Here is a 25,071-nt window from a genome sequence, read left to right on the forward strand (position 1 = left end):
CTTTAACTCAACATGTGCCGATATGGATTTCTGTAGGGACCCCCTGGTTTCCCCAGCCATGCTGCACTAGCGAGTGGCCCCACAGAAGGAACACACAGCATAGCCTGGCTCCACCTGCCCATAACTCAGTTTAGCAAACAGGATTTCCAGACTGTAATCTCAATCTCAAGAGTTATAAACAGTCGTAGAATCATCCATTTTGTAGCAATTACAAAAGGTGTGGCATCATAGCTTGACTGTTTCTTCTATTATAAAAAGTCTTTCATAATTTGAAAAGGACCTTCATTGTCTTCTTGTAGAATAATTCTATCCAAGTGCCATCCACAGAGTCCATATTGGCAACAGAGTTATGATACACATAGAGTTATTATCTTAAGTTGGGATACAAAGTCTGATCAAAACCATTAGTATATATTTTCCTGTTAAGCAGATATTCCTCTTTCATCAGACCCTCCAATACAGCAGATATTATAGTGTCATACTGAAGTCTTGCCGTTTCAGGATTCAGCTTATGTTTATGTATAACATACTATATAGATAGAGTACTGAAACCATACCTGTGTATACAGTTGCTGAGACACATGGACTCTGGCTGCCATCATCATAGATGGTGGCAACAGTGAATGTGTACTTCTCTCCTGGGGTGAGGTTCTGAATATCAACTTGTTGGCCCGGCACAGAGAGACTTTCTGCTCCACGGTCTGTCTCACTTCTCCATGTCACTTTAAAGCTGTGAGGTCTAGTCAACCCTTCAGGAGCTCCCCACCGCAGACACACAGAGTCGGTCCTCACTGAAATGAACTGAATTGGTTCAGTCTCACATCTGGGGGAGAAACAAGAACTTTTTTGAAGCAAGGTCAATAAATACATGTATATATTTGGAGACACTTAGACATTTCCATTCCACTCCATTGTAAACAGAATACCAGCTGAGATTTGCAATGTTTCTTTTTTAATCAGGGCAGCAGTTTTCAGATTACATTATTGTGCTTAATTGCAAAAGGGTTCTTGACTGGCTGATGGGATGCAATATGTTGCAAAGGCACATTCTGTTTACTAATCTGATATCATTTTAAAGGGCTAATTGAAAAAAACATTGGAGCAATTGATATATATATACTGTATATGTATATGGGGCTTTTGCATGACCTTTGTCCATCCCATATTGTTAAGAAGACAATCTGCTGTACCAAATTACAGCCTTAAGGGGAAGCTACACTTGTCACTTGTCTGCTGCAACGGAACTAGATACACAGGATTGGATGTGATGGCAGCATGTACCTTCGAAGGAATTAGACCAATCTCCTAAAACTATTTTTACGTGGCTTGTTTCAGTTGAATAAAGATAAGTTTGCCACAAAACTTACTGTTATGAGCAGCCAATCCAGATTCCTTTATCTCAGGGCTCTGTTCATGAAAGTATATTAAGTCAGGTTAGATGTTGTCTTCATGACATGTTTGTTTTTAATATATGCAAAATGAAAACTTTATTTCCTACCTGTTCTGCTATGTCATGTCCACTGTGTTGTTGTACAGCATATACTGCACACACTGGGGTCTGGTCAGTGCAGAAGAACTCCAGCTCTCTGTGGTGCTGAGGACACAGTCTCTGCTCCAGGTCTCCAGTGGCGTCTGGACCAGCTTGTGTCTCTGCAGCGCTGGTGCTGTGTAGTGCTGACGCACATGGCGCTCACAGTAGGAGTCCTCTCTTCATGCAAACTGCACAGGCCACACCTCCGGGTCCATCAGTGCAGACACTATGACAACGAGAACATATTACAAAGCTTTTCTTTATCCACATCATGCCTGTTTACTCTGTACATAATATCAAATGTTATATGTAATGGTTGACTGAGGCGTCATGAGCAGTACACTATCCACTATCTCCATATTGCATAACTGATGCCTCATTGGCAATGGATATTGCTCTCAATGAAAACAAAGACCAACACAACTTTGCCATTATTGTGAAACTGTAACTGAGTCTGCAAATATTAAATTAAACAAATCAAACTAGCGTTATATTCAGGGACTATATTTGGAGGGCTTGATCTGAATGTAAGATCGAAGACACAAAATCAATCACATAATAATGAATATATATATATATATATATATATATATATATATATATATATATATATATATATATATGAAAAATAATGTATCCTGAATTCATTGACATGTATCCTGAATAAAGCTTTTACAAAACCCTCAGGTGTTCAAATTATATAGAAGATGCAGAATACCCTGTGGCTTGTCTAAATTCCCCTTCAAATGTGAGAGGTTCTTCCATTGACCAATCACTCTGCATGGACATCACACTGGTAGCTAAAGAAGGTGCTCTTGCATGACGAATGCTGCTGGAAACAAACAGTTTGAAAATTCCCGGAATTCAGAGATTCAGAAAATGTAAACAATGGTAAATTTAAATTGTCTACTTTTTGAGAGATGCTAATTTTAATGACAATTTACTTGTGGCCACATTTTTTAAATGAGTTGTGATCATGTGGAGGGCAGATAAACCTCTCTCCTGAGCCCACTGACCATGTATAAGGCTTTCACAGCACCAATACTTACCAACAATATTATCAGAAGATGCCAATGTATAAGGCTTTCACAGCACCAATACTTACCAACAATATTATCAGAAGATGCCAGTGTATAAGGCTTTCACAGCACCAATACTTACCAACAATATTATCAGAAGATGCCAGTTAGGATGCTAAGCTACTCTAATGCTCTAAACACTACAATGTTGCAGCTACACAGTAAGGGCTCAAGGTTCCTCAGCACCCCCTACAGGTTTGTTCAATGTCTGCAACATCCTTCATCATCTCACCTGTTTGGGACCAGACCCTCCTTCATGTTTACGTCATCAGTGTCAAAGGTATTCTGATCACTTTGATACAGACTCTCCAATGAGGCTTTTCTAGTGTCTACAGGCCGATGCATCACTCCTTCCTTATGAACTAGTTATGGTATCCAGAGTAACACAGCACTGTAAAATATGTACATATATAAATGCATATATAATATATCCACAAAATAAGCGATTGGTGCAGAATAAAATATGGGGTCAGTGATGAGATTACATTACATTTGGCTAACGCCTTTTAACCAAAGCGACTCTCAACAAGGGAAACAATCACGGTAGGGTATGAGATGATCTCAAAGGGAATGCACATGGATATTGAACTAACGTGAAGATTTGCAGGATACCACTGAGCATTCCTTTGGAAACATAACGTGAAGATTTGCAGGATACCACTGAGCATTCCTTTGGAAACATAACGTGAAGATTTGCAGGATAGCATTCCTTTGGAAACATAACGTGAAGATTTGCAGGATACTACTGAGCATTCCTTTGGAAACATAATGTGAAGATTTGCAGGATACCACTGAGCATTCCTTTGGAAACATAACGTGAAGATTTGCAGGATAGCATTCCTTTGGAAACATAATGTGAAGATTTGCAGGATACCACTGAGCATTCCTTTGGGAAAAAAAGAAACTCTGTAATCTTAAGGAGGGTGCAGGTTGAGAAGTGTCAAGGACACACCACACACACACCACACACACACACACACCACACACACACCACACACCACACACACACCACACACACCACACACACACCACACACACCACACACACACCACACACACCACACACCACAGACACACCACACACACCACACACACCACACACACCACACACCACACACACACACTCACATAGAATATTCTGCCAGAAGTGCACACATTCATAGAAATGTAGCATGTGCACTCTCATTATGTTGGCTTGTGAAGAGACAAGCTGAGAGATTATATGAGCTTGGAACCATTAAGTGGTTCTACACACATGATGTGATGATTCATGGTTTCATGCATGTCAGAAACAAGGGGATCTGGTATTAATACACCCAACCCAAGTGGCATAATCATAATATACTTTGAGGAGGACACGCCTCCCACTCCCTCCCCTATATTTCTAGGTTTTTAAATAAAATTATGAAATTAGAATTATACATACAAATTATTAGAATTGGCTCAACTTTGGTCACAATATCCAGATTTATCCAGAACAATGCATAGATTTATGTTCACATGGTTTCTCAATCCCATTGGATAGAATGAGCTATTAACCCATTAGCTATTATTGTACAAAATATACAAAACCCCTTGACTCCATGCTACGGCCTTGACCCGCATGGCAGACAAGTGAAGATTTGCTCTAGAAGCAACATTATTTCAGTTTTCTGGTCACATGCATCCTGACTCAACACACAAACACATTTTTCCTATCAATAACTTCCCATGCATTATCAGTAGAGGGGGCAGCCGTGGCCCACTGGTTAGCACTCTGGACTTGTAACCGGAGGGTTGCCGGTTCGAGCCCCGACCAGTGGGCCGCGGCTGAAGTGCCCTTGAGCAAGGCACCTAACCCCTCACTGCTTCCCGAGCGCCGCCGTTGTAGCAGGCAGCTCACTGCGCCGGGATTAGTGTGTGCTTCACCTCACTGTGTGTACACTGTGTGCTGTTTGTGTTTCACTAATTCACCGATTGGGTTAAATGCAGAGATCAAATTTCCCTCACGGGATCAAAAAAGTATATATACTTATACTTATACTTAGAGTGTGAAGGACAAACTGTGAAATGTGTATCATTCTATAATGCATGAAGGGACATAACCCTACAGTAAACACATCCTTTGAAATTGTATTTCGTAGAGATTTTATCTTTCAGCATTCTATATTCCTCTAAATTGTCATGGGTATAAGAATGTATCTAGGTGTACTTGTAAATCAGGAAAGAATTTGGCTGTAAGTCAACTGTTTAGAAACACCAACTCATTAATGGTTCTTTTTCTTAACTAGTACATTCATTGTATAGCAAAACTTCAGGATTGTTGGAAAACCATTACCAGTGTAATAGGCCAGTAAACAGTTGACTGATTTTTAAGAAACTAAAATATAAAGCATTTCACTTTGATACATTTGTTTTGTACTACAATGTAAAATTAGTCCAAAAAAGAAAGACCCATAAATGAGGCGTGCAACAACATTTTCAGCATCCTGCGGCGACGTCATTTTTACGTCACTAGGCGTTACGCTGGTCTTATACTGGCTACATGTTGAACCAATACCATGCTACATAAACATACCATAACATATTAGTCAGATGAAAACACAATGGATTGTAAGGATTGAAATAATAAATTCAACAATTCAGACAAGAGTAGCACAGCATCACACATTTCTTGGCCAGGTAATTTTCTTTACAAGTATCCTTTATTCAGCTATTACTACTGCTTTATCAATACTACTACTGCTGCCTTGCCCATACTGGAGTGTGAAATGTAACTCCAACCTTTCATTTGATGCATTATCCTCTACAGGCTTTTGAAAAAGCTTTACTGCAATAGTTTGAGCTATGATTAACTGTTTTTCAACTAATAGTAAGAAAACTATTCTTGGAAACCATATAAGCCAAATATTCACAAAGTTGACAAAAAATCTGGCTTACCTAGATCAACACGGAAAGAAGTAGATGTGACTCAATCAGGTGATTGTGCGGTGCCATGGAAAGATGACAAATATTAAATTCTCACTTCATAAGATGGCACAAAGGCTCCTCCCAAACGTTGTCATAACATGGCTCAAACCATGCCCAGATTTGTTGGTTTCAATGAAATATTTTCTTTACAGAGAAGACAACCATGAATATACAGATACAGAACTTGAAAAGAAAATCTAAAATATTAAATGGAGCACTTTTCTACTCTACACACTCACAATGTCATCCCTCACACAGATGGCCATGCAAGGTGCCAACCTGCCATATAGGAGCAGTTTGGGGTTCAGTGTCTTCCTCAAAGACACTTGGACAGAGATAGGTGTCCAAGTTAGTGCCATTCATTATTTTATCCCAGTTTCTATGAACTTTCCCCCCCTGTTGTTTGTGTGTCTGTGTCCATGTCTCGTATGTTTTGTTGTTGTTGTTGTTTGTCTACGTCCCCTTGGCATGACTGGGTGGGTGTGCGTGGGGCGGTTATTTTTCTTTTCCCTTCCTGTCAATGCCTTGTTTTTGAGTGGATGTTGTTTTTAGGGTATGGGTGGGTGTTGGGCTTTGTTTGGTTTATGTGGGTGGGGGTGGGGGAGGTTGCTTACTTGTATTCAGTTTGATATTACATTATGATATTGTGTATGTTTCTGAGTGTGTGATTTGTCCATCCAATTCTTAATAAACATTTGATCACAAAAAAAGAGATAGCTGTCCCAAGTGTGGAACGCGGTTTGTCTACCTCCTGAGCCAGGGTTGCCCCTAATGCCATTGATTTCTGGGTTGTAACTAAATGTTTACACACAATGATACATTCTGTAGAGGTTGGAGTAGGAATTAAGTTGACTCAAATAAGGCAACAGATCTAATGGTGTGTATGTCTAGGTGAGTGTGTGTGTGTGTGTGTGTGGTGAGAGAGAGAGAGAGAGAGAGAGAACTGTGGTCTTGTCCTTGTAAAGTAGTTGTTTGGTGACGATGTTCATGTGAAATGCAAACAACAAATATTACTTCCAGAGTGAATGTGACATTAACATTAGTTGTTAATTGGTGTTTATAATTTGATCTTCTTGTTTATGTCAATATGTTGCCAAAATGGGAGAGCATTGGAGTAGGGTAAGCAGATGCAAGTAGTCCAAAGGTGGGACGAGTATGTGAATATGGGACACATAACCAACTCTAAGTGGTGGCCTCAGTGCTGGTTCAAACCTCCATGGGGCCCTAAGCAAAATCCCACCTGAACTCTGAGGGCCAAAATATAACAATTGTTTCTTACAGTTGCATCTGAAACATCCCAATACAATCATACAATTTTTTGTACAATACAATCATCCCACCCCATTTAGGATGTCTGGGCTGCTTGCTTTTGATGCTTGCTGTACATATCCCCTTACAAAATAAAACTGCAGTTTTTTCCAAGTACAGTGTAGTTATACTACAGTAGGCTGCAGTGCAGTAGCCTAGTATTTTAATGTCAAAAATACTTCATTTTCTGCAGTAAAGTACAGTACAATGCATTTTTTTTGTGTCCAAAATACTGCATTTCCTGCATAATAAATGTGGTTTTGATATTCATTAATCTGCAGTTTGACACTTGAAGTAAGGCAGTTGTTTTTTTTAAGGGTCTGGTTGTGCTAGTAGCCTGAGATCACTGATTAGTCTAGACGGGTCCTCGCATTTTCTGGTGAAATATTGCTAGTTTCATCCCGAGCTGCATGTTATTATGAATGCATTTAAACATGTGGTTATTTAAAAAAAAAAATGTATGTCACCCGCATTCAAAAAACGGAATATACAATTATATTTTACGAAGTACTCTGACTGGGAAAGGCTGGCAAGGAACCCACAGACAGTCAGCTGCTTAAGATTCCTTGGAACATCTGAGCTGGTCACACCATATACTGTAGGTATGGTCACAAAGGCAGCAAGACAGCAGCTCTTCAATCTTCGGCAGTTGTATGGAAATACTGTGAAATGTGAAATACTGGCCAACGTCTACCGCTGATTTCCTAGGCAGATATTGACTTGGGACTATATTGGGGCGAAGCACAGGTAAACTACAGGTGAAGCAGTGCTACATGGGTGCAGAGATATCACTTATCTAACTCTAGGGGAGACGGTGAATAACCCACTTTCATAAAACGGTGGCGTGTGGAACATTTCCTACCTCAACTTTTACTACATGACACTGCTAACAATGTTGAACGTTATATGGACATCATCTCAAGATGCAAGAAAACTCTGGCGAAACCACCTTACCTTCAACAGACTTCACTCATGTAGGTTACATTATTAGCAAAAAATAAATGAGCAAAAAATAAATGAGCATTTGGAAAGGTATGGTGTGCACTTTATTTGGTAAAGATCGTAATTACCGAACTGAAAAGCCATCACGAATATAGACACAGCATTGAAAAGATATATCAATAAATCAATCATAGCACATGAGCAAATGTCTCCTTTCAGTAATCCCAATGATTTGAATGATGTGAATCAAATGCTCTATACAACAAACTAACAATTTAAAATGTGTTACTGTATGTTTGGGCATTTGCATGTCTTTACATTCTGTACATAAAATCTAGAGTATGGTTCACATAAATTATGCAACAGATCTAGGTGTGTGTGTGTGTGTGTGTGGGTGTGAGTGTGTGTGTTAAATTGGGAACATGTAAAGTCTGCTTCCGTTACTTGGTGATGGTGTTTCTGTGGAGAGAAAAAAACAGAGCAAAGGTCAGACTAAAAGTGAACGTGACACAAATTTGTTGTTACTGTAGCGACTGTTAGCCACATTTATGATGGGCCCTATTTGTTATATTATATCCTATTGTGTGTGTGTGTGTGTGTGCGTGCGTGCGTGCGTGCGTGCGACTCACGCGTTCATGCTCTTGCCGCTGCCACTCAGGACGATGTAGGGCGTCTTCTGAGACTTCTGCTTCTCCTGCAGCAGGGCCACCGTACCCAGAGGAGTGTCACTGCTGCTCATCTTCTTCAACAGCTGCACACACACACAAACACACACACGCACAACATAAAGAGTATCACTGCTGCTCATCTTCTTCAACAGCTGCACACACACAACATAAAGAGTGTCACTGCTGCTCATCTTCTTCAACAGCTGCAGCAGAGAGGGGTAACATCAGAGTAACTAACACACACACACACACACACACACCATAAAGAGTACCACACACGAGCTGCTGCACCTCAACACTTGTGTGTGTGTGTCGTTCTCCATGTTGTCATGAGGATGCACGATCCACACACAGGCTAGTAGAGTAGAAACACCTAATGAGCAAGTAAGAGAGCACCTGCCCATATTGACACACACACACACACACACACACACACACACACACACACACACGCACACACACACACACACACACACTTACAGCTTCCTCCTCCAGCTTCTTCATCCTCTTCTCTGTCTTCATCTTCCCTGAGCCTTTGCCATGGAAACGGTGCGACAGCTGCCGGAAAGCCTGACACAACGAGAAGGGATATGCATGTTTACAAATACACGTCTGCAAGCAATTCTCCCTCTGTTATACGCACGCATGCGCGCACACGCACACACACCTTGTATAGCTATGGTACCATGACAGCTCTGTTAATCACTACAACGACCGTTCCATCAACTTCAGTTCCAGACAACATTGAGAAATTCAACTAAAAATTTTGACCAAAAAACAAACAAACAAACAAACAAACAAACAAACAAACAAACAAACACAGACATGCCACAGCTACACCTTGACACCAGATGTCAGAAAAAATAAAAAAAATAGAATAAAAAATGCTGACTCACCTCTTTGGGAGTGAGCCTGCGGCCAGACTCGTCCACGTACTCGATCTTGACGTCGGGCTTGTAGCTGTCCTTCTCCTTGAACTCCTGCGTGAAGCCGCGATACTCCTCCCTACGGCTGTACTTGTCATCGATCATCCTGAGAGGACCAGGAGAGAGAGATGAGGATGGAGGAGAGAAGAAGAGAGGGATGAGGATGGAGGAGAGAGGACCAGGAGAGAGGGATGAGGATGGAGGAGAGAGGACCAGGAGAGAGGGATGAGGATGGAGGAGAGAGGACCAGGAGAGAGGGATGAGGATGGAGGAGAGAAGAAGAGAGGGATGAGGATGGAGGAGAGAGGACAGAGGACCAGGAGAGAGGGATGAGGATGGAGGAGAGAAGAAGAGAGGGATGAAAAGAGAGGGATGAGGATGGAGGAGAGAGGACCAGGAGAGAGGGATGAGGATGGAGGAGAGAAGAAGAGAGGGATGAGGATGGAGGACAGAGGACCAGGAGAGAGGGATGAGGATGGAGGAGAGAAGAAGAGAGGGATGAAAAGAGAGGGATGAGGATAGAGGAGAGAAGAAGAGAAGAGAGGGATGAACAGAATGGAGGGGTAGAGAGAGATAAAGAATGGAGAGGTGGAGAGAGAGAGAGGGATGAACAGAATGGATGGGTGGAGAGAGATAAAGAATGGAGGGGTGGAGAGAGAGGGATGAACAGAATGGAGGGGTAGAGAGAGAGAGGGATGAACAGAATGGAGGGGTGGAGAGAAAGGGATTTAGATTCAAGAGGGTGAACACACTTGTGTCACATGACAAGTCTACCACACTCCCTCCCAAATGCTGAAGACTGCACATGTGTTTAATCATCCATGTCCGCCACCAAGCATACATGACACTCATCAACCAGATTTAACAAACATGGAGGGAAGATCTCTCTCAGTGCAATCAGACAAATGCTGACTGGATGGTGTGAGGTGGGATACCACTACTGCACTGGCCCAAGTGATCAATCCAATCCACAGGGGCCCTCTAGTGGACAGACTATAAACTGCACCAGATTTCCCCTTTACTGTCTGCTTCCCTCTCTCTTCTGTTTACATTGGTTTACATGCAAAACTACACAGTCAGCAGGCTGTGATCCACAATCATACATTTAGATGAGAATAACGGAAACAAATCGTCAGTTAGCACTGAGTAGCACACACAACAACCCCCGCCCCCCCCCACACACACACACACACACACCACCTGAGACCCACTCACATCTTGTCCTCGATGCAGTAGTTGTCATCGTGGACCACTACTTTGGGAGCCTTCACCCTCGCCACCTTCTGCATCTGAGTATCCAGCAACCCTGCCACAGACACAACGTCATTACATCACAGGATATGACATCAGTAGCCACAAACACAACAACATTACATCACAAGATATGACATCAGTAGCCACAAACAAAACACTGTTACGTCACGGGATTAAGTTAAGACACCATCAGCAACAAATTAATTCATTTAATACATGCAACACATACATCACTCACAGAAAGCACAATAGGCACTCACACCAATAGAGCTCTTCACTCAAACACAGACTATCGCACCAGTAGATATCTTCACTCAAACACAGACTATCGCACCAGTAGATATCTTCACTCAAACACAGACTATCGCACCAGTAGATATCTTCACTCAAACGCAGACTATCACACATCAGTAGATATCTTCACTCACACACAGACTATCACACCAGTAGATATCTTCACTCAAACACAGACTATCACACCAGTAGATATCTTCACTCAAACACAGACTATCACACCAGTAGATATCTTCACTCACACACAGACTATCACACCAGTAGATATCTTCACTCAAACGCAGACTATCACACATCAGTAGATATCTTCACTCAAACACAGACTATCACACCAGTAGATATCTTCACTCAAACGCAGACTATCACACATCAGTAGATATCTTCACTCACACACAGACTATCACACCAGTAGATATCTTCACTCACACACAGACTATCACACCTTGTGTGAGGCTCTAGTTATGGAGTCAGCAGCCTGGCAGTTCTGGGTCTGCTTGTGTTGTGCAGTGTGACAGCATACATCCCTACATAACGTCACATAAACCCAAACATGTCTCTCAGCAGCCTGGCTGCTCTGGGTCTGCTTGTGTTGTGCAGTGTGACAGCATACATCCCTACATAACGTCACATAAACCCAAACATGTCTCTCAGCGCCCCCCCCAGCTCACCTTTGTTCTTGCAGAGCAGCAGGGCAGCAGACAGGCCAGAGCTCACGATGGGCTCCTCATCCAGGATAGTGGTGGAGGCCGTACCAAACTACAGGGAGGGGGACACAAAGAGGTGAAGAGACTGTACCAAACTACAGGGAGGGGGACACAAAGAGGTGAAGAGACTGTACCAAACTACAGGGGGGGGGGGGGCACAGAGGTGATGAGACTGTACCAAACTACAGGGGGGGGGGCAAGAGACAGCACGTGAGAAACACAAAGAGGGTGAAGAGACTGTAGCAAACTACAGGGAGCAGGACAGCACGTGAGAACAAGGGAGCAGCAGGGAGAACAAGCGAAAGGAAGGAGAACAAGGGACTAAGAGAGAACGTGAGAACAAGGCACTAAGAGAGAACGTGAGAACAAGGGACTAAGAGAGAACGTGAGAACAAGGAGTAGAGAGGATGTGAGACCCTCCAGACTGATCTGTGACTGAGGAGAGGAGTGGAGCAGGAGTGTAGAGGAGACAGCAGACTGATCTGTGACTGCACTGCACTGCACTGTTGAATATAACTGATGTGTGACTGCACTGCACTGTTGAATATAACTGATGTGTGACTGCACTGCACTGCACTGTTGAATGTAACTGATGTGTGACTGCACTGCACTGCACTGTTGAATGTAACTGATGTGTGACTGCACTGCACTGCACTGTTGAATGTAACTGATGTGTGACTGCACTGCACTGCACTGCAGAATGTAACTACAGTCGGTCCTGACTCAGATAACTCAGACCACACAGTGTTCATTTCAGAGCCCAGGCTCCTGAGGACCAGCAGGCTGGGGAGAGATGGGGGGGGGGGGGGGGGTCCCACTACACTACAGGAGCTACAGTGGGTCATGGACAGATGGATCTACCCAGTCAGATCTCTGTTGCTAGATCCCTTTGCCATTACATCTCAGTCATCAGACATCTCATCTGACAGAGGAGGGATCTGACAAAAGCAGTCATTTGGTACAAGCGGGATCTGTCGAGTAACATTCGTTTCTGTGATCTAATGAAGGAAGAATCAGCACAGCAATTACGTCCAGCTGAAATGCGTATGAGAGTTACCATGTCGTGTGTGACTCAAAATGTATCAGAGATCTAACAGAGTGGTGACAGAAAGCAATCTAACTGGTACGAAACCCAGGTGGGTGGTGTGAGAGGTGAGCGGTGTGACAGGTGAGGGGTATGACAGGTGGGCGGTGTGACAGGTGAGGGGTATGACAGGTGGGCGGTGTGACAGGTGAGTGGTGTGACAGGTGTGACAGGTGAGGGGTATGACAGGTGAGTGGTGTGACAGGTGTGACAGGTGAGGGGTATGACAGGTGAGTGGTGTGACAGGTGTGACAGGTGAGTGGTGTGACAGGTGGGTGGTGTGAGAGGTGAGGGGTGTGACAGGTGAGACTCACGTCGGCCTGCTTCTGCTCCTCGTCCAGGTTGACGGTGCTCCAGCCGGCGTTCTCGTCCGTCTCCGACTCAGAGCCGCCTCCACCCTCTCGCTCATCCTCCTGCTCAAAGTCCTGAAACACACACGCGCACACACACACACACGCACGTCAGTGGCTGTGTGTTTTTCCCCACTAGTGCCTCAACACTCTTGTTTATTTCTCTTAGGCTACTGGAGGCCTGTCTGATGAGCACCCTGCACTTCTGTAATGGAGGCACTCCCCTTTCCTTGTTTCCACTAGTTCAGTACACACACACACACACACACACACACACGGCTTTACTGATTCAGGCATACGCGTGTGCAAGTGCATGCCTATGAGTGCTACTGTGCTTCGCTGTGCATCAATCAATTAATTAATGAATGATAGAGTGCAGCATCATGGTCTTAATACACTTTACTATTTAGACTAAAATAAGACCAAGCATCTCCCTGCCCCGATGTCCGGTCCTAAATAAGACCAAGCATCTCCCTGCCCCGATGTCCTTAATACACTTTATAAATGTAGACTAAAATAAGACCAAACATCTCCCTGCCCCGATGTCCGGTCCTAAATAAGACCAAGCATCTCCCTGCTCCGATGTCCGATCCTCACCATGATGTCCTTAATACACTTTACACATTTAGACTAAAATAAGACCAAGCATCTCCCTGCATCTCCCTCCCCAATAAGAGCATCTCCCTGCTCCGATGTGCGGTCCTCACCATGATGTCCTCCTGGTCCTCGCGGTTGCCAGAGAGCCCGTAGGTGGGGATGTCTCCCAGCGTGCGGCAGAACTCAGAGGTGGCGTTGAACACGATGTTGTTCCTGTGGTCGGGGTCGTCGTCCTCCATACCGGCACCTCCACGACCCCTCAGCTGCTCCATCACCTACAGTGGACAAGACCGCAAATATTCATAACGTTACGAAGACACATTCATGACCTACAGTGGACAGGACACCGAATATTCGTAACGATACTAAGACACATCCATCACCTAATGACAGGACAGCGAATATTCATAACGATACTAAGACACATCCATGACCTAATGACAGGACAGCGAATATTCATAACGATACGAAGAGACATCCATCACCTAATGACAGGACAGCGAATATTCATAACGTTACGAAGACACATCCATCACCTAATGACAGGACAGCGAATATTCATAACGTTACGAAGACACATCCATCACCTAATGACAGGACAGCGAATATTCATAACGATACTAAGACACATCCAAACGTAGAGCATTTTATATTTCGGGGAGGTGAAAGGTTGTACTGTTTCGGGTGTAGGGTAGTGGCACTATACTGGATGGTATATCGGTCAGAATACAGGACGAAGAAGAGATGGGTCTGAACTCTGTATTGTTCTTTTATAAAGAAAAAATTAAGAAATTAAAGAAATACAGCTATCCCTCATGTTATGCCAACATATTTAATTCACCTGAATATAGGCTACAGTAGATAGAGGCTTATGGACATCTGCTGTTGTCATTGAATTGATTCAATGTTCAATTATTACCTGCTGACTAATGCAAATTACTGATTGCTTTTGAAGAATTTCACTTGCACACGCTCTCAGTTTCTTTCAGATGTCAATGTCTTACTGTCATTTGTAAGGCTGCACATTATCCCAACTAAAGTGTGTGCGTGTGTGCGTGTGTGTGTATTGACCTTCTCTGCAGAGTCACAGAGCTGCTGCTGCTGCTGTTTGAGTTTCCTCTGCTTCTCCAGCTGTGTGTGTGTGTGTGTGTGTGTGTGTGTGTGTGTGTGTGTGTGTATTGACCTTCTCTGCGGAGTCGCGGAGCTGCTGCTGCTGTTGCTTCTGTTTTAGTTTCCTCTGCTTCTCCAGCTGCTTCTGCAGCTCCTGCTCAGCCTCGTCCTCCTCCAACACCACCGGCTCAGACAGGGCTACACCCTCTGCACACACACACAGGGACACACACAGAGGAACAGGAACACACGAACACACACACAGAGGGGAGAAAAGTCAAAGGATGAGGAGGAGGCAGATTGAAACGAAGAGAGAGGGAGATCAGGAGGCATCATGGGAAACAGTATTGCTAAATACAGTGTTTAATAGCTTAGCACATGTACTGAGGGGCTATGGGGTGATATGTTGCTAAATACAGTGTTTAATAGCTTAGCACATGTACTGAGGGGCTATGGGGTGATATGTTGCTAAACACAGTGTTTAATAGCTTAGCACATGTACTGAGGGGCTATGGGGTGATGTATTGCTAAATACAGTGTTTAATAGCTTAGCACATGTACTGAGGGGCTATGGGGTGATATGTTGCTAAACACAGTGTTTAATAGCTTAGCACATGTACTGAGGGGCTATGGGGTGATATGTTGCTAAACACAGTGTTTAATAGCTTAGCACATGTAAGGGCTATGGGATGATGTATTGCTAAACACCGTGTTTAATAGCTTGAGATGTATTGCTAAACACAGTGTTTAATAGCTTAGCACATGTATTCAAGGGCTATGGGATGATGTGTTAGCTTAGCACATGTAAGGGCTATGGGATGATGTGTTAGCTTAGCACATGTAAGGGCTATGGGATGATGTGTTAGCTTAGCACATGTAAGGGCTATGGGATGATGTGTTAGCTTAGCACATGTAAGGGCTATGGGATGATGTATTGCTAAATACACTTTCCATCATTACTAAAAGATGCACCACACAAATGTGTCTGACAGAGATGATGCAGCCTTCTGTTCTAGTTTAAGAACACTTTTAAGATGCATTACTTCAAACCAATATCCTAAAATCAGAAGGTTTTAGTTTGTATAGGAGCTTTAGAGAAAAGGCTTCACACACACCGTCATCACTCATGTCCATGTCTGCAACTCTGATGTCATCTGACTGCCTTGGAACGTCCACAGCCAATCGGCTGCTGCTTTTTTCCTCCGGGGGTTCCGCCCCTTCAGCAGGCTCCTCCCCCTCCCTCTCCTCAACTATCTGCCGCTGGCCACGCCCACGAGACCTGAGAGATGACATCAGCAGAGAGAGAGAGGGATGGACAGATGGAGAGAGAGAGGGATGGAGAGCAAGAGATGAGAGGGAGAGAGAGGGAGAGATATCTTTAATGCAATATCTACATTGCCCATTATCAGCAACCATTCATCCAATGTTCCAAAGGCACATTCTGTTTCCTAATCTAATATCATTTCAAAAGGCTAAATGAGAAAACATTGGAGAACCCTTTTGCAATAATGTAAGCACATAATGTAATGTAATGCTGCCCTGATTTAAAAAACAATGCAACTGATCTCAGCTGGTATTCTGTCTATAATGGAGTGGAATGGAAAAAGGGACCCCAAACTTTTGACCAGTAGTGAACATGCATGGAAGAGTAGGTATTTGTGTGTGTGTGTGTGTGTGCAGGTGTGAGTGTGTATCTGTGGGTGTAGGAACACTCAAATGTGGGTGTGTTTAAGTGTGTGTGCGTGCATTACCTGGAGCCGAAGTCTGTGCTGCGCGTGTCGTCCAAGAGCTCGTCGGCCGGCACCACCTTCTCCTTCTTCCTGATCTTCCTCACCCTCTTCTTGGTCTTATTGAAGCCCACCTGCGGTCACAGAAACACACACACACACACACACACACAGAGCACAGCCATTTAAATACGCTAATCTTCCTGATCTTCCTCACCCTCTTCTTGGTCTTATTGAAGCTCACCTGCGCTCACAGAGCAAAGCCATTTATGGTAGAATGCTTTTGGGAGTTGAGAGTGTGAGAAGTGCACAATGTCCAGCCCACTGAAAGTGGCAGCATCTGCAAGCTCTGGGACTTGTTGCGGAGCGCACATGTGTGTGTGTGTGTGTGTGTGTGTGTGTGTCTCTCCTGCTCTGTGTAGTACTCTGAGGCGATGGTCAGTGCGGGCATCTGCAGACTTTGGGCGCCGTTGCAGTGTGTGTGTGTGTGCGTGCATGAGTCCTCACCATCTCCTGTTCTGTGTAGTACTTGGAGGCGATGGTCAGTGTGGGCATCTGCAGACTCTGGGTGCCGTTGCGGTGTGTGTGTGTGTGTGTGTGTGTTATGAGTCCTCACCATCTCCTGCTCTGTGTAGTAGCGTGGGCATCTGCAGACTTTTAGCGCCGTTGCTGTGTGTGTGTGCGTACGCACGTGCATGTGTGTGTGTCTATATGTGTGTGCGTACGCGTGTACGTGTGTGTGTGTGTGTGTGTGTGTGTGTGTACGTGCATGTGTGTGTGTGTCCTCACCATCTCCTGCTCTGTGTAGTACTCCGAGGCGATGGTCAGCGCGGGCATCTGTAGGCTCTGGGGCCCGTTGCGGAGCACCTCTCTGATGTGTGTGCGCGCGTGTGTGTGTGCGCGTGTGTGTTCTCACCATCTCCTGCTCTGTGTAGTACTCTGAGGCGATGGTCAGTGCGGGCATCTGCAGGCTCTGGGCGCCGTTGCGGAGTGCCTCTCTGATGGCCTGCAGCTCGCGCTCGCGCTCTCCCTCGGCACAGCCGGCCGCGTTCAGCCTGAAGCCCGTCTTCTTCTCCCCCTCGATCTCCTCGTCGTACTTCGCCAGCATGTTCTTCGGCTTGAACTGCACACACACACACACACACACAAACACACACACAGACAGACAGACACAGACACACACACACGGAGAGTGTGAGAGGGGTACGGAACAGGACATGATGATGCCATGACCTCAGAGAGTTCTCACAGAAACTATAAGCCAGAGAATTTGGGGAAAGGTCTGAACTAAACCCATTTTATACAGTCTATGAACTAAATCACACAAATCTCATAAGGAATCACTCATAAGGAATCACACAACGCTCATAAGGAATCACTCATAAGGAATCACACAACACTCATAAGGAATCACTCATAAGGAATCACACAACGCTCATAAGGAGTAATAAATGCCGCATGTTAATGTTGAAGTATGTTAAAAACAAAACGCTGGTTCAGTATTTGCATTTACTGCAATAGCATATATTTATATGAGGTAGAGCAATGTGAAGCACTACATCCTTAGGGCCCTCTAGTGAGAACGTACCGCCACCATGTCGTCCACCGTCTCCTCTTCATCGTAGGGCTTGTAGTCCGGCTTCTTCTTCTTCAGCTCCACGTTCTTATCGGCCTTCTCCTTGTCCACCATGCCCACGTTCACCAGGACGTCCTCCTTCTCCTCCAGCACTCCTACACACACACACACACACGCGCACACACACACACACACGCGCACACAGCGTTAGTTTTGTAGGTTTATTAATGTGTCTGCATGGATGTGTATCAACATGCACTACGGATGCAACACTGTGTGTGTTTGTGTGAGAGAGAGAGAGAGAGAGAGAGAGAGAGAGAGAGAGAGAGATAGACGGAAGGAATGAGAGACACACACCTTTGTCTTCCAGAGTGAGGATGACCATCTCTCCCTCTTTGAAAGACTCTAGCTTGTGCTGCACAGTGAGGCCTCTGAGATCACGAGACGTGTATGCAGCCTGCAGAGGAGAAACTCAACGTTATCACACACACACACCACTGAGATCACAGGACGTGTATGCAGACTGCAGAGGAGAGACTCAACATTATCTCACACACACACACACACACACAACACTGAGATCACGAGACGTGTATGCAGCCTGCAGAGGAGAAACTCAACGTTATCACACACACACACACACACACACACACACAACACTGAGATCACAGGACGTGTATGCAGACTGCAGAGGAGAGACTCAACGTTATCACACACACACACACACACACACAACACTGAGATCACAGGACGTGTATGCAGACTGCAGAGGAGAGACTCAACGTTATCACACACACACACACACACACACAACACTGAGATCACAGGACGTGTATGCAGACTGCAGAGGAGAGACTCAACGTTATCTCACACACACACACACACACCACTGAGATCACGGGACGTGTATGCAGCCTGCAGAGGAGAACATCACACACACACACCACTGAGATCACGAGACGTGTATGCAGCCTGCAGAGGAGAACATTATCACACACACACACACTGAGATCACGTGAAGTGTATGCAGCCTGCAGATGAGAAACTCAACATTATCTATCTCTCTCTCACACACACACACACACACAACACTGAGATCACGGGACGTGTATGCAGACTATAGAGGAGAAACTCAACGTTATCAAACACAGCACTGTAAACTGTAACAGGAACACTTTTACAGGCTACTAAATTATAATGAATATCCTACTACAACGTTATTTATCTATCTATTCATAAGAATGATTAATGAGCCAATTGTGCTGAATTAGTATAACAATCATGTGGACTGCAGTAGGGACACTATTTAAATTACTTGAAGTCAACCTGAACACACTGAATTATTTACAATATATTCAATTCAATAAGGTGAAATGATTAATAAACTAAATCACACAATACTGATAAGGATTTCCACTCATTTACAGAGCAACAGCAGCAGTCTCCATTTAAAGGGGAAATCGGCGAGTTTTCCCAAATATCTCGAGACCTCCCTTCTTGACCTCGAGAAACGGAGATCTTTGTGAGAATGTGCCGGATTTCTCCTTTAAGGATGGCAGAGAGGACCCACCATTTTATCCTGGGCGAACTCCTGCTCCACGAGACTGCTCACGCCAAACTCCTCATCCATCTCCTCAAGCAGCTTAGCCTGGAGGGCAACACACACACACACACACACACACATTAATTACAGATGGCACCAAAAAAAAAAGACAATGAAGAGAAAAAAACAGAAACAAATATGATTCATTATACTGTATATCTAAGTCAGTAGGCCAATGATAGATCAAATTAACAACATTTCATTTAAATATACTATGATGCTGCACACCCTTGTTGTTTAACTGCGACATGACAACCTTTAAACACGAAACATCCATTCAATGTACATACTGCAGATTCAAAGCAATAGTTTGCTACTATGACATCTATTAAGGGTAAAAGGTCCAGAAAGGAGAGAGATACAGGGAGCTGCTATGATGCTTTGGACCATTCAGGGCTATAGAGAAGAACTGCAAGCTGATTGGACCATTCAGGGCTATAGAGAAGAACTGCAAGCTGATTGGACCATTCAGGGCTATAGAGAAGAACTGCAAGCTGATTGGACCATTCAGGGCTATAGAGAAGAACTGCAAGCTGATTGGACCATTCAGGGCTATAGAGAAGAACTGCAAGCTGATTGGACCATTCAGGGCTATAGAGAAGAACTGCAAGCTGATTGGACCATTCAGGGCTATAGAGAAGAACTGCAAGCTGATTGGACCATTCAGGGCTATAGAGAAGAACTGCAAGCTGATTGGACCATTCAGGGCTATAGAGAAGAACTGCAAGCTGATTGGACCATTCAGGGCTACAGAGGAGAGGAACTGCGAGCTGACTGGACCATTCAGAGCTACAGAGGAGAGGAACTGCTTGGGCTCACCCTCTTCTCGGCCAGCTCCTTCTCCTTGGCCATCTTGCGACTCCTCTCCACCCAGGCGGAGGTGTCATCCAGCCACGGCTCCTCCTCTCCCCCCAGAGTCTTCACCTTACTGAGGGCACACACAGTACAGGTTTACACACAGGAGAGGAGGAGAGACAAGAGAGAGGAAAAGAAAGAGAGAGAAAGAGAGAGAGAGAGAGAGAGAGAGAGAGAGAGAGAGAGAGAGAGAGAGAGAGAGAGAGAGAGAGAGAGAGAGAGAGATGGTGGAAAAGAACAAAGAAAGGAGGAGTGAGGAACAGAAAAGGGCAATAAGACGGGTAGAAATGAGAATGAAAGTGGCACAACAGACAAACTTAAGAGATTCCACTGATACATGTTGGTCAGTAATTAACCCCATCTGAAATTAATACTTTCTCAAGGACTCCTCTAAAGGTGGACGCTTCAATGCCACCTCAATGAGCTGAGCTATGCTACGCTAAAGGTGGTTGCTTCAATGCCACCTCAATGAGCTGAGCTATGCTACGCTAAAGGTGGTTGCTTCAATGCCCAGTGCCCACCTCAATGAGCTGAGCTATGCTTCGCTAAAGGTGGACGCTTCAATGCCGACCTCAATGAGCTGAGCTATGCTACGCTAAAAGGTGGACGCTTCAATGCCCACCTCAATGAGCTGAGCTATGCTACGCTACGCTAAAGGTGGACGCTTCAATGCCCACCTCAATGAGCTGAGCTATGCTACGCTACGCTAAAGGTGGACGCTTCAATGCCACTTCAATGAGCTGAGCTATGCTACGCTACGCTAAAGGTGGACGCTTCAATGCCTACCTCAATGAGCTGAGCTATGCTACGCTAAAGGTGGACGCTTCAATGCCCACCTCAATGAGCTGAGCTATGCTACGCTAAAGGTGGACGCTTCAATGCCCACCTCAATGAGCTGAGCTATGCTACGCTAAAGGTGGACGCTTCAATGCCCACCTCAATGAGCTGAGCTATGCTACGCTATAGGTGGGCGCTTCAAACGGAGTTACTGCATGCACAGCCACAGAGACGAGAGGGGTATGCTACACTAAAGGTGGACGCTTCAGACGGAGTTACTGCATGCACAGCCACAGAGACGAGAGGGGTATGCTACACTAAAGGTGGACGCTTCAGATGGAGTTACTGCATGCACAGCCACAGAGACGAGAGGGGTATGCTACGCTAAAGGTGGGCGCTTCAGACGGAATTACTGCATGCACAGCCACAGAGACGAGAGGGGTATGCTACGCTAAAGGTGGGCGCTTCAGACGGAGTTACTGCATGCACAGCCACAGAGACGAGAGGGGTATGCTACGCTAAAGGTGGGCGCTTCAGACGAGAGGGGTATGCTACGCTAAAGGTGGGCGCTTCAGACGAGAGGGGTATGCTACGCTAAAGGTGGGCGCTTCAGACGAGAGGGGTATTGCATCATCTTATAGAACTCTGGGGGAGTGAACAAGTTAGTGAGTAACTTGGTGAAGAAGCTAATTTCCCACAATGTTGGCGTGTTCATTTCATTGTATTTAACCAAGTTAGGGTGTTCACATTGTGTGTGGAAATGTCCCTTACCCCAGTGTATGTGTGTGTGAGTGTGTGTGTGTATCCTCTACCCCAGCTTCTGATTGAGCAGACGTTTCTCCTTCATGGCGGCCAGCTTCTCCCTCATGTCCTTCTGCTGCCTGATGGTGATGGGGTTGATGGTCTCCGCCACCATCGGCTCCTCTTTAGTGCCCAGCTCTGATTAAGGACACACGCACACACATACGCACACGCACACGCACACATACACACGCACACGCACACGCGCACGCGCACACACACACAGGGGTAATGTTCAAGAGGTTCAGCTCTGATGGACACAGACAGGTCATCAACTACAGCATTGAGGCGCAAAACAACCAGTTTGTGTTTGAAAATACCAATATTTTATATTATACAAAACGGTTTGTCTGGGCAATACTTCTGCATGTAAGCCAGGAACAGGCCTTAAAGACAAAGTTATGTGCCTGCAGTTTTCATACATTTTTTAAACTATTGCATATTTTCAAATTTTAATCGGCCAGGCTTACGCTTGAATTAGGCATAGTATTTGAGCACTAAAAAAAGTTTTGTGTAAAACTAGCTACTTCACTAACACCAACCAGTATGTTAGCTTGCTAACACGTTAACTGGTATCTTTAGGATGATATAGTCAACAATGTTAACATAAGATTAATAACACTTGGTTAGATAAGCAGTTTTTGCAGTGTTGCTTCAAGCCCTGCTGAACCACATTCACAGGGATACAATCAGTTCCTGGGGAAGACAATGTGCATGTTAAAGGGAAACTTGGCAGGATTTCCCCCTCTGCTGGAGAAATTGCACATTATGCTATTTCAAACTGTGTGAAAAGGTAATGATAAAGCACATGGATTTGTTTACAAGCTAGCGAACTGTTAGCATAAGTTTGGCAGAACTATGTGGATGTTACAAGGTAAGAAACACTATTTAAAACGAGTTTCTTGTTTCTCACTTCTCTTTCCGGGACGGTAGTCTCAATGTTGCAAGGTTGGTTTTCCGCCTGGGGACGCTAGGCGCAGCGGGGAAAGTCACCATTTTCACCGGAACAGGTCATTTAACCATCCAAATGATTTCTAAACGGGTTTATTAAGTTGAAATAGTTGCCAAGTTCCCCTTTAACATCTAAGGTAAAACATAAAACTTTATATTTTCTCCAAAACACATCTGGTATGATTACCAATCACTTACAGTTCTACTGTTTCATGTAATACATATTTACTTTTGTACGATTTTAACATGAAAATGAAGAAAAAAAATATATCTAAAGGGTTATAGACACACATAGACACCACACACACTCACTCACTCACTCCACCCTCCTAGATGTGGTGCTGACAAGATTACTTTAAATTACCTTTCTTGTTTTCATTCAGGTCAAGGGGCTTTAGACCAAGTTTGGCCCTCAACTTGCTGTTGAAGAAACACAGTTACAAATCATTAAAAATAACTATTGCACTAAAATGTATATTTGGACAATGTGCCCAGAAAAGCATCTCATTCTGTTGATGTTTGGCATAAGTGCCACTTACTTCGTATCCTCAATGCTAAGGGAGGCATCCCCACTTGCAGACTGTGGTCCAATTTCTGAAAGCCAAAGAGAATTTTAGTTGTTAAAATGATGTCTAGCCCTTTCTATCTTTCAAGACATTCGCAGACATTTATATTTTGACTACATCGTTACAGGACTATTTGGCAGATAATGAGCTTAACAAGATATAAACAAAGATGGACGTCTACATACCGGTAGTAACTTGACTCGGGATTAGACTGTAATATTACCTGCTGAACAGTTAGCTAACGTTACACAATAAGCTCTTACCAGTAGTCTCTTCATATCCAGGATCAACTTTCTCTTTTTTAACTCGCGGCTCTCCGCTGCTTTTATCGCCTTTGCTGCGACTTTCCTTCTCCGCTCCACGACTACTTCGTTCTCGGGACCGTGACCGCTTTCTCTTCTCTTTATCTCGGTTACTGTCCCGCTCCTTATCCCTCTCACGGTCCTTGTGGCGGTGTTTTTTGTGCTCTCGGTGTCGCTCCTCGGCATCTCTGTCGCGGTCCTTTTCCTTGTGTTTCTTTGAAGAACCCATGGTCTAGAAAACTGTGTCAGCTAACCAGCTAGATGGCTAACCTTGTGACAGCTTACCTTGCTAACTGTGTTCTTTCAGATGCACGGTTACAAGATGTCTGAGGAAAAAGCTGAGGTATCTTAAGAAAAAAAAAAAAGCTAATTATCTCCTTTTGATATGATACAAGTGCGCGCGATGTAAACACACAAGGCTTGATTGACTAACGTACTTCACACGTACAATAATGAAAAACCACAAGTATTTTAACTTCCGGGGCAAGAGTTATTTTTCTTCTTCTCCTATTTTGACGATTGGCAAACAGGTTTTAGGTGCATTACCGCCATCTTCTGAATAGGAGTGTACGTCTGAATTCGACATCACTAAATTCTATGAAATAATCCTGTTGTTTTCAAGTAATAAAACACACATACATCTAAAACATTGTTCCCCAGAATTTCTTTGTAAAAAACTGTTATTGAGATATGCGATATGTCAACAAGGCTAAATAGAGGATTCTTTTATGGAATTATATTACAAATCATAATCTTGTTGCTTCAAATCATAGAACGGTCAATTGTTTTCACCTCTCTCATATTAAACCTCCTGGGGTTTATACAGTGGAAACCAATCTTGTAAATTAGCACTAAGCCAAGTTCAAGGAAATCCGAGCATCAAATCCAAGGCCAATCTGCTATTTAATTCTTGGGGTTGGTTGTCACATTTTTTGTGGGGTTGGTTGTCATGTGTTGGCATAAGGACCCTTCAGTATTTCATATCTTGGTTTCAATCAGTACACTTGTGTAGGTTATAATTAGGGCAGTCAAAGTATGTGTTAATTTCAATGAATTAAATACAGAAATAATAACACGTTAAACATTTTTAACGCTGATTAATCACATTTCATAGTGAC

The 25,071-nt window shown here is 44.2% G+C and overlaps 1 protein-coding gene across 2 annotated transcripts; it reads right to left on the reverse strand.

Annotated features, from left to right (window-relative positions):
- Window positions 1-7,889: 7,889 nt before the first annotated feature.
- On the reverse strand, window positions 7,890-24,438 carry sart1 (spliceosome associated factor 1, recruiter of U4/U6.U5 tri-snRNP). 2 transcript variants are annotated; one of them, XM_042092602.1, is made up of 21 exons: window positions 23,915-24,438; window positions 23,625-23,679; window positions 23,450-23,505; window positions 22,146-22,272; window positions 20,521-20,629; window positions 19,669-19,746; window positions 18,456-18,555; window positions 18,111-18,253; window positions 17,487-17,645; window positions 16,928-16,973; window positions 16,547-16,658; window positions 15,911-16,074; window positions 14,869-15,002; window positions 13,796-13,960; window positions 13,053-13,163; window positions 11,619-11,706; window positions 10,618-10,708; window positions 9,373-9,508; window positions 8,957-9,046; window positions 8,438-8,559; window positions 7,890-8,267 (listed from the first exon to the last, which is right to left on the reverse strand). In XM_042092602.1, the coding sequence occupies exons 1-21, from the start codon at window positions 24,180-24,182 to the stop codon at window positions 8,249-8,251; spliced, it is 2,373 nt and encodes a 790-aa protein (XP_041948536.1). In that variant the 5' UTR covers window positions 24,183-24,438; the 3' UTR covers window positions 7,890-8,248. The 2 variants fall into 2 exon arrangements, with proteins under 2 accessions (XP_041948536.1, XP_041948535.1); XM_042092601.1 differs by lacking the exon at window positions 16,928-16,973 and having other exon boundaries at window positions 16,547-16,656; window positions 17,439-17,645; window positions 23,915-24,437.
- Window positions 24,439-25,071: the final 633 nt, after the last annotated feature.

The sequence above is a fragment of the Alosa sapidissima genome, chromosome 5 (assembly GCF_018492685.1).
Source record: "Alosa sapidissima isolate fAloSap1 chromosome 5, fAloSap1.pri, whole genome shotgun sequence".
Taxonomy (NCBI): domain Eukaryota; kingdom Metazoa; phylum Chordata; class Actinopteri; order Clupeiformes; family Clupeidae; genus Alosa; species Alosa sapidissima.